This window comes from Cajanus cajan, chromosome 1 (assembly GCF_000230855.2).
Source record: "Cajanus cajan strain Asha chromosome 1, NIPB_CcT2T_4, whole genome shotgun sequence".
NCBI lineage: Eukaryota > Viridiplantae > Streptophyta > Magnoliopsida > Fabales > Fabaceae > Cajanus > Cajanus cajan.
Genome location: NC_138517.1, coordinates 11016760 through 11026723, shown reverse-complemented (window position 1 = coordinate 11026723; position 9964 = coordinate 11016760). Strand labels below are relative to the sequence as shown.

Here is a 9964-nt window from a genome sequence, read left to right as displayed (position 1 = left end):
CTTACACAATTCAGATACTGCTCTTAAGTCTTTTCTGAATGCCCTCCGAGCATTTCCAGATTTCATTTTTATTTTAATTTAAAAGTGACGTCATTGACTTGTTCTCGTGGGTTCCATTGGTTTTATTAACTTAGCTAATGAAACATCGCATTCAACCCCACTGTCTTCCTGATGTAAACCATTTGATTTCACGAGTTAGTGCTAGAATATCCATGTTATTACGGCAATATAAGGAGAGAATATAAAGCAACTTTTGTAATTTGTCCAATGTCTATTTTATTAGCCTTATAAGCATGTCTTAATTTTTTATTTTTTTTTTTAGTTTTTCAAATCAGTCGAACATCAAAGAGTGGAGTCGAATCCGATTATTTACATTATATTAATGACTATTTTCTCAAATATCAAAGTTCAGAATGTAAAGGAAAAGGTAGGCAGAAGTTATTCTTTCTCCCTTTTATTTTGGATTTGTGAAGAGTTTAATCATATATTGGAGATATTAATGTGACTAAAGCTTGAAAAAATAGGTTGACATATTAATGTGGCTAATTACATTTGTTTTTCGTGTATAGAAAACTGCACTTGTTTATCATGGTTTGGTATTTATAAGAATACCTGTAGTCTTTGTATATAAGAGAAGAAAAAATGTGTGATTTTATAAAAATGACGTGTTAAGTGTTAATTATAAGAATGATATATAAAATAATAAATAAATGTATTTTTTTAATAAAAGAAATAGGATATATAAGTATAATGCGCATTAACCACAGGTTACCTGTTCAATAAGAAATGGTCCCAATTCACAGGACTAAATATTAAGTACACATCGAAAAAAAAAACCGTCCTTTATAGAAGGGTGATTTGTCATACAGATTCTACCCTTGTGAATATTTCTTCCAAGGACATAAGAAACATGTCTTCAAAGGATAAGACTTAAGAGCAGCACTACTTTGGACTTCGGAGCACACCTTCCCAAAAGCAATTCATCTGCGGTTTGACTTGCCAAGAATGGGTTTGCCACTGAAGATAAGATAATTCTTTATGATGCTATGGGTATGGGTATGGGTGTGAAGTACATTCAATTCTAATTTGTGTTTTCTTTTATGCTGTTTTTTTTCCTCTAAAACACAAAAGTAGGAAATTGGAGTTCTTATTATGAAAGGCAATATAACACTTACATATTTTGCTCAACACGTAGTCATTTTTTTTTCTCTCCTTATGTATGTTTTGTGAGCTTTTATATTAAATCAAGTAAATGTTCATGACGGACGTAGCCACAGTGTTACACTTACTCGCAACTTTTTATTTATTTATTTATTTATTTATTATTATTATTACTAGTAAAATATATTTTATCAATTAAATTAAACTTCTCTTATATAATTTTTTTTCCATCTGTCTATTTTATATATATATGTTCTTATATTTGGAAATATTCCTACAATATATGAAATACTTGTTAGTTTATTAAATTCACAGGCCAATTTACCACTTAAATACTTAAAAAGTAGATCTAATGTTAAACATCTGTGTATTTACTTTCACGAGTTGAGATCTTGAGTAGAAAATATGTTGCAACTATTTTCGGTGAGGAATGAGGTTGGCGCCAAATGTAATCCTGCAATGTCAATTTGTCATTAGGATGTGTTACTATAACTGCCAGTGCCACCAATTTTGAAAGAAGATTTCACAGAGTAAGACAACAATAGCCAAAGAGGCAAGAGAATCCCATGTAGTAAAATGTTGGGATGTCAATCTTTGCTTCTCCCTATGCCTAAGAAATACAAATAAAGATTATATATATATTAAAATTCATTTAAAAGATCAATATCTCTTAACAAATATTTTTTCAAATAAAATCTTTAAAATTGAATTCTTAATCATATTCTTAAGAAATAACCACTTTTCTCGTCAGTGTATTATTCATTTGTTTTCAACCTTAGTATGGAGTGCCTCAAAATATTAACAAAATTAAAATATGAAGAGTGTGTTAATCACTAGATGCTAACAAAATATGATCATGAACCACAATGAAGTAGCAGTAGGAAGGAGTAGGACCACAATGTCAGGAACGGTCACTTTAAACTGCACTGCCTTCCACTATGTGTGTGTACTCTATTTTGGTCCACCATAAAGTTACAATTATAATCACATCCACTAATACATAAACTTTGTCATATGAAATTTTTTCAGTTAGGCTTGTACTCACCTGAAAGAAATTGTTTCCAGTGCCAGCCACTGTCAGGGTTTCATGTTTAAAGTTTAAAATCTGCATTATGGATGAGAAAGCAGTTGCTTAACTCTTGCTAAATCACAATATCAAAATGCTTTTTAATTAACCAAAGTTTACAACAGTAGACTATTATTGAAAATCATGTTCGATTAAATGTTGAATAATCCTTAAAAGTAGGGGTTAATGCTTACGGTTCAAAGCTTAACCCTTCGTTTTTGATATAATTGAATCAGCTCTAAATCTTAATGCATCATATCACATCATATCAAACTTTTTACACATGGCCGCACCTGTTTGAACTTAGCATCATATTCATCATGTCTCTTTTTGACAACTTATCCATTAGCGCCTTCAACCTCAAATTTTGCTAAAATGTGTTTTTGTTAATATTCTTTTTGATGTATGAGTACTAAATCTCATGCTCAGGACAAGAATCTCAATCCTAAAAATTCATTTGCTAGTTTAGTTAAAGAGTAACTAATGGTATACACTAATGTATTTACTAATGGGAAACCACCTCCACATCCAAATCTTAATCAAAGTCGTTTCTGGGTAAAAATCATCCATATTGTCTTTACCAAGGTGGGGTTCACAGCAATTGAGACATGCTACATGCCACCTATAGGACATTACAACCAACCATGAAAGCGACTATTTCATCATAACAGTATCTACAGAAAAAAAAAGTGTCACCAAAAGCAAAAAGCCAATGTTAAAAGCAATGGTAATAATTACATCAACCAGAATCCACGAATTTTTTACTAAAATAAAATTTTTTTTAAAAAAATTTACCAAAAAACAGAATTCGGTTCTTTCCGAACTGTTAAATTTTTTTTTTTTTTTTTTTTGCGTTCCAGATCCAAAAATACACACATGACGAATGGATCAAAACGAACCGTTCTGCTTGGACATTCCAGTTTCAAAAATAACATACTACGCGTGCAAGCAGAATGACCCGTTCTGCTTGGAGAACGGGCCGTTCCAGTTACAACATTCACACACCCCCGAGCTACAACCAGAAAAAAAAAAGTTTAAACACTACTCAGAATTCGGTTCCTCGAGAACTGAATTCTGAGTGTGAACAGTAAAAGGTGCTATTTTTGTAAAAAAATTGGAACAGGTGTTATTTTGGTAAAATTTAAAAAAAAAAATTATTTCAGTAAAAAATTCCAGAATCCACCGGCAATAACTAATGGAACAGATATCCACTCCCTCAAGGCATTCACAGGGAAAAGAAAAAGGGAACTAGTACAATTGAGTTTGGAGGAAAATTGAAGAAAATAATGGCCCAAGCTTAAGAGAAAAAAAATACAACATAAGCACAGGATTTGGGAAGCAAAATATGGGGCTCTAGACAGAGCCAAGAATTTACTTGTATACGAGAAATTATTACATAGTTGAAGATCATGTGGTCCTGAATCTCCTGATCAATCTCTACGCGACACATTATTAATTCTCTTTTCTTAGATTAGAATATGTGATTTCGTATTAAGAAGAGATTAATCAGGATCAGAACCAGAACCATGTAATAATTTCTCCTTGTACACGAACTCATCTAGAGGATGCATGATATATATCATTGATCGAATCAAGTTGTTGGATTTGGTCTTGAGCATCTTCTTTCATGCCAGAAGAACCACGTAACTCTTCTATGCGTTGTCTCACTTGAGACATTGAAGGGCGATTATCAGGGTATGGAACTGCACAATCCACCGCTAGTTGCAACAACTGAACCATCTCCTCTTCAGAATTGTGATACCTAAGTAGCTCAATGTCAAACACCTCAGAACTCCACTCTTCTCTAACCACTGATTGCACCCATCTTGGAAGGTCCACTCCTTCCTCATTCAAGAGGGCATGTGTAGGAGCCTTTCCAGTCAGAAGTTCCAAAAGCAACACTCCAAAGCTGTATACATCAGCCTTCTGAGACACTCTGCGTGGATCGGTTACTTCTGGAGCGCGGTAGCCGGCGACCCGGTTGGGTGTGGATGAGGGGCCAACAAGGTGTGCTAGGCCAAAATCAGACACCCTGGCATCGTAGGACTTGGTTAGGAGGATGTTGGAGGACTTTATGTTTCCATGAGAAACACTTGGCCCTTGTGAATGTAGGTACTCTATGCCGCGAGCAGCTCCCAGAGCAATGCCTGATCTCATTTCCCAATTCAATGGTATCCTACCAGCTCCTTTGTTTCCTGCGATGACAAAGAATTATAACAAAAACAAACTTCATTTTATGATCATTGTTCAAGCCATTGTATGAGAGATGCCATAGTCTATTTCATGTTAACACAATTACAAGAAAGAGGTCAATGAAGGGATTTAAAAACTGATGTTAAGTTGCATATAAACTTCTTTGTAAATACTTATAGAAGAAGGAAAAATGAATTTAGCTTCTCTCATCAATTAAATGTGTGTTTGTTTCATCGTATCAGATCCACCTTACTTCTCAGTTTCACATCAAAAAAGAGGGAAAAGACGCAGAAGCAAGCCTGAGTTGCTTCTGCTGATCCATGTTAATTCGAAGGTGAGCGACGTGTTACCAAACATGTGCTAAAATCAACTTGTGCAGCTTGGCTTTTGGAGAAGTTAGATTTGGGAACTTCAATAAAAGTTAAGTGCATAAGTACTCAAGGAGAATATTATCCAAACAGAGCTAAAGTCACAAACTCAGATGCAAAATGAAAGTAGTGAAACTGTAAATGGAGATGCAATGCCAGACAAATTATGATTCCTAGAGGACAGTATACTCTCTTGCTTCTTATGGTTTCAAATTTTCAATTGCAATGTAATCAACAATCATTCTATAGTTTAAAAACAAAAAGTCATCCCAAAATCAGTAAGGAAAATTTGAAGTCATAATCACAAAAATTTACAGACATGCAAAATGATATTATCCGAACCAAAGTGAGGCTGAACTGACCATGCAAAATTGCAGATAAGCTTCCCATTGGCAGGTAATCATGAACAAGAAGCTTCTCCTCCCTGCTATAATAGTAAGCCCTGAGAGGCACCAAATTCTCATGATCCATCACTCCCACCACATCAATCTTCTCCTTGAACTCCTTCTCAGAAACCGTCACATCCTTCAACCTCTTCACAGCCACCACAGGCCCATCCTCCAAAACAGCCTTATAAGTTGTCCCAAACGTCCCTTTCCCCAACACCTCAGCAGAAGCCCTAAGCAAATCCTCCAAATCAAACACCTTGACTGAATTACCAAAAAACACCAACTTCTTATCTCCACCACCACCGCCACCACCACTCACTGCTGCGGCTGCAACTGCGGCCGCAGCCACCGAATTCCCACCACCACCACTACCACTACTCTCCACATTGCCCCCCTCAACTCCCACCTCCCCATGCTGCTCCTCCTCCTGCTTGAACCCCACCATGGTATTAGCATTATCATCACTCCTAGTCTTGTTCCCACTTCTACACAAGAGAATCAAAGCAAACACAACCAACAAAAGAACCACCACACTCCCAACAACAATCCCAGCAATTGCACCCCCAGAAAGCTTCCCCTTCTTCTTCCTTTCTCCATCAATCACATTCCCTCCAACCCCACTTGGATTTGAAGTCCCATTTGCACCATTCTCACCACCACCATCATCCCAAGGACAAATCCCAAGGGGCTTCCCACAAAGGGCATTCCCCAAAAACGAGTCTTCACCAAAAGCTTGCAACTTTTTAGGAACGGAACCGTTTAACATGTTGTAAGAGACATTAAACTGAGCCAGCTCGTTGAGTTCTTCCAAACCGGGTAGCGAACCGGTGAACCGGTTGTTCTCAAGGAAAAGGGTCCTCAGCTGGGTCAGGTTCCCGAACCGGGCCGGAACCGAACCGGAGAAGCTGTTTGAGGCCAAGTTGAGGCGGACAAGGGTGGTCATGGTGGAGAGGAACGGCGGGACCTCGCCGGAGAAGTTGTTCCGCTGGAGGAACAGGTTGCGAAGGGCGGAGCAGGCGGCGAGGTCGGCGGGGAGGGTGCCGGAGAGGAGGTTGACGCGGAGGCTGAGGGTGCGGAGGCGGGGGAGCGCCGGGAAGACGCCGGAGGGGAGGTGGCCGGAGAGGGCGACGGCGGGGAGGTGGAGGCCGACGACGGTGGCGTTGGCGGCGTCGCAGTAGACGCCGGGCCAGGCGCAGGGTGACGGCGAGGTGGCATTCCAGAGGAGGGTGCGGCCGCGCAGGGCGGCGCGGAGGGTGAGGAGCCCGGCGCGCTCCGACGAGAGGTCGGAGAAGGCTGGAGGTAAGACGAAGGCGATGAGAATGATGAATAAGAGTTGCATTGTGTTGTCTGTGAGAGACACTAAACTAAGTAACTAGTGTTTGGTTTTTGTGTTGTGTGTTCTGAGACACAGAACGATAGAAGTAAGTTGTGATGAAGTGAAGTGATTAGTGAAGTGTCTGTGAAGAGAGAGAGTTGTTAGGAAGAAGAAGAAGAAAATACATTCTGGATGGGTTTAGTTTAGCAACGTATCAGAAACCCATATTAAAAATAAATAATTCAGGATGATATTATTTTTATGTTTAAAGTGTTTAAATGTCCCTTCAACTTAAAATAACTAGACACTTTTACATTAAACTGTTTTGAAAGTTGTGAAACTTGTAAACTGAACACACTTAGTGTCAACATTAAGTATTAACTTACTAATAATTTATTTTCAAGTAAATATTCAATGTCACATTAATTATATTTTTTGACAAATTAAATTATTTAATATAAAGTATTAAATAATTTATGAAACATATTAGTAAAATATTGAATAATTATATATTAAACAATTTCACTTGTAAATAAATAAATAAATAGTGTCATGTTAGTTGCTTATATGATATAAATTATCCAATTTAACAAAATTTGGTTAACTGAAATTGCAACCTCATCATATATGTTAAAAATAGATGATAAGTACTTAAACTTGTTAGTACAAATAATTTAATACTTATGTTTTCTAATAAGGGATCAATGTTTAATTTTTGAATCTATCTCTTCTAAAGTAAGGGAATTATACTTTAGAGAATAAAATACAATAATAATTATGGATTAAAAAATTTACAATTGATTTATAATTAATTTTAGATTTTATTTTGTAAGAATTTGATTTTTTTACAAATTTTAATAGCTGATTTTATAATAAAAAATCATGAGTGCACTTTATCCTCTAAAGTATATACTCCCTCACTTTAGATCATGATGTCACAATTAAATATATTACTTTATCCTTAAAATGAGTCAATTTAGTAAAAAGAGTAATACATTCTTTTTATACCAAAAAATTAAGATAAAGTTAGATCATGGGTCAATGTTAAGACTAAAATTGTTCATTTTTCAAATATATTTACAAAAATTACATTTATTTAATTTTAATTCATAGTTTCAATTACACAATTTGAGTCATTCAATTTTCACAATTATGTAATTTTGGCTACTAATCATTTATTTTACTAAATATTTATCAAATTATGCCAATGTGCTTATGAATGATTGTCATGATATATATGTTGATGGACTTAATTGCTATTTTGGTTTTTCTTAATAGTAATACTATGTCACTAAAATTTTAATTAAATTGCATTAATATGTGGTAGGCAAACATATTAGTTGTCATGTCATCCCCTTGGATTGCCTTAACAAAAAATTGTTAAATATTTAATGGATGAATCAAAATATCATATTTAGAAGATCAATTTCACACATTTGAACTAGAGAAACCAAAATTATACTATTATAATAGTTGAAAAGCTAGAAGTACAATTATGTCCAAAATTATTTTATTTTATTTTATTAAAAACATTGTAATCTAATCTTTAAAAATCCTTGTAGATCTTGCAAAAAAAATCCTTTATAGACGAGGTGTATTAAATAGACACTCTCATGTTAACTTTTAATTGAGATAATCCATATTCTTACAAGAAAATGTTGCTTAACTACTCCTTTTGCATCATAATTTTTTATGTTTAAGATTTTTGCGTACTTTTTAAGAAATATTTAATACAAGTATGTTAAGCTTAAAAATACTTTTATTTAATATATTAGAATATGTAGAGTAAGAGAAATTGTGGAGTAAAAAAAGTAATCGTCAAATTGGAGTACATGTAAAAAAAAATAATTAATATCACTTGGAATCAAAAAATTTAAAACAAAAGAGAAAGTCTAAAACATAAAAAAATATGATTTGATGAAAATATTGAATTTTTTTAAGTAAAAATGGATGTTTTTAACTTTTTTCATGAGTGAAGAAAGAACTCATTAATTAACAATTTAATATAATTTTAAAAGTCAAATTAAATTCTGTCACTAGAGTGAAAATTAATCATGTTCTTATTTTTATCTCATAACAAAATTTCATTAATAAAATATTACTAGTATAAGTGATTAGATATTTATGTTTTTAATAATTAAGAATTAAAGTTGAATTTCGATGTTCAACATAAGTCATAGCTAAATATGTCATTTTCTCTAAAATAGATTGATATGATGGAAGAGATTTATAACTACTTATTATAAAATAAAATAAAAATGACTTCATTAAAATAGGGTTAAAATATTTTAATTATAATTTTGTATCAAAGATACTCTTTCTTATAAATGTGTTAATAACGATGTATGATAATTAAATTTAAATCCAAAAAATTTAATTAAATGAACATATAATGATAATCTAAAAATTTAGATTGCCATTTATTCATGAAATTGAACATTGTAATGAATGATTCAATAGTGATAATTTTTGTAATAATTATTTTAAAAATTATATTAATTTTAAATATTTTAGCATACAAATATTTATACTAATAATGTATTAAAATTAAAATTTTAAAATATCTAATAAATTTAATTATAGTTAAATGATAATATAAATTTTTTTTTCTCTCTCTCTCTCGGTTGAGTCATGGAGACACGCTGCCAAAAATAAATCCTATCTGTATGTATCTCTACAGTAAATTGAGTGCTGAGCTGTTTTTTTGTTTTTTCTGTCTCTTGTTTTATTGTTACCATTTGTCATTTTCATTGTTTAATATTTTTATTTTTCTTTTTATTCAGATAAGTTCCATCTCTTGTTATAACTTTTCACTTAAACTAATAAATATCATGAGATGTATTTTATTAGAGAAAAAAGCCCCTTTTTATAATTGTTTAAAATAATATAAATTCCGGTTATTTACATAAGGCATTTTCTACGAGGATTTATAATTTACGATCGACTTATATATAATCTATCTAAGGAAGCTGTTGTTATTAACATCCATTCACACAAGTAATAGAATTTGTCTCTTTTAATTAAATTATTCAAGATTTAACTTTTTTATTAATAGGAAGTAAATTATATTAAATGAAAAATACTCATTTCATATTAATATTATGATTACTGAAAAAATAAAATATCTTTGTAAATAAATATGACTTTTAATATTAAAACATTATATTTTATTTTGTGAAGGAAGACAAGTGCACGTTGATTTGCAAAATAATGATGTCATGGCAACGGGAAACAACTACTGTACTGGAATCCCATGTTGCACGTGTGTGTATATTATTAGATGGTAAAATTAGTTGATGAATAAATTTAAAATTTTTAAGTTAACATTAACCCTTAAGTTTATACTAAGTTAAAAATTTGTACTTGTTAGTTGAAATGTTACAAACTAATTTATTAGACTATGAGTGTAGAATACAATTAGTAAGTTAAGTAGTTGATAAATATAAAATGATATATTTACATAATTATTTGT

At 32.7% G+C, this 9964-nt stretch overlaps 1 protein-coding gene across 1 annotated transcript; it reads right to left on the bottom strand.

The window, feature by feature from the left end:
- Nucleotides 1–3416: 3416 nt before the first annotated feature.
- Nucleotides 3417–6709, bottom strand: LOC109804604 (putative inactive receptor kinase At1g48480). Its single transcript, XM_020366458.3, has 2 exons — nucleotides 5151–6709; nucleotides 3417–4422 (listed from the first exon to the last, which is right to left on the bottom strand). The coding sequence occupies exons 1-2, from the start codon at nucleotides 6514–6516 to the stop codon at nucleotides 3782–3784; spliced, it is 2007 nt and encodes a 668-aa protein (XP_020222047.1). The 5' UTR covers nucleotides 6517–6709; the 3' UTR covers nucleotides 3417–3781.
- Nucleotides 6710–9964: the final 3255 nt, after the last annotated feature.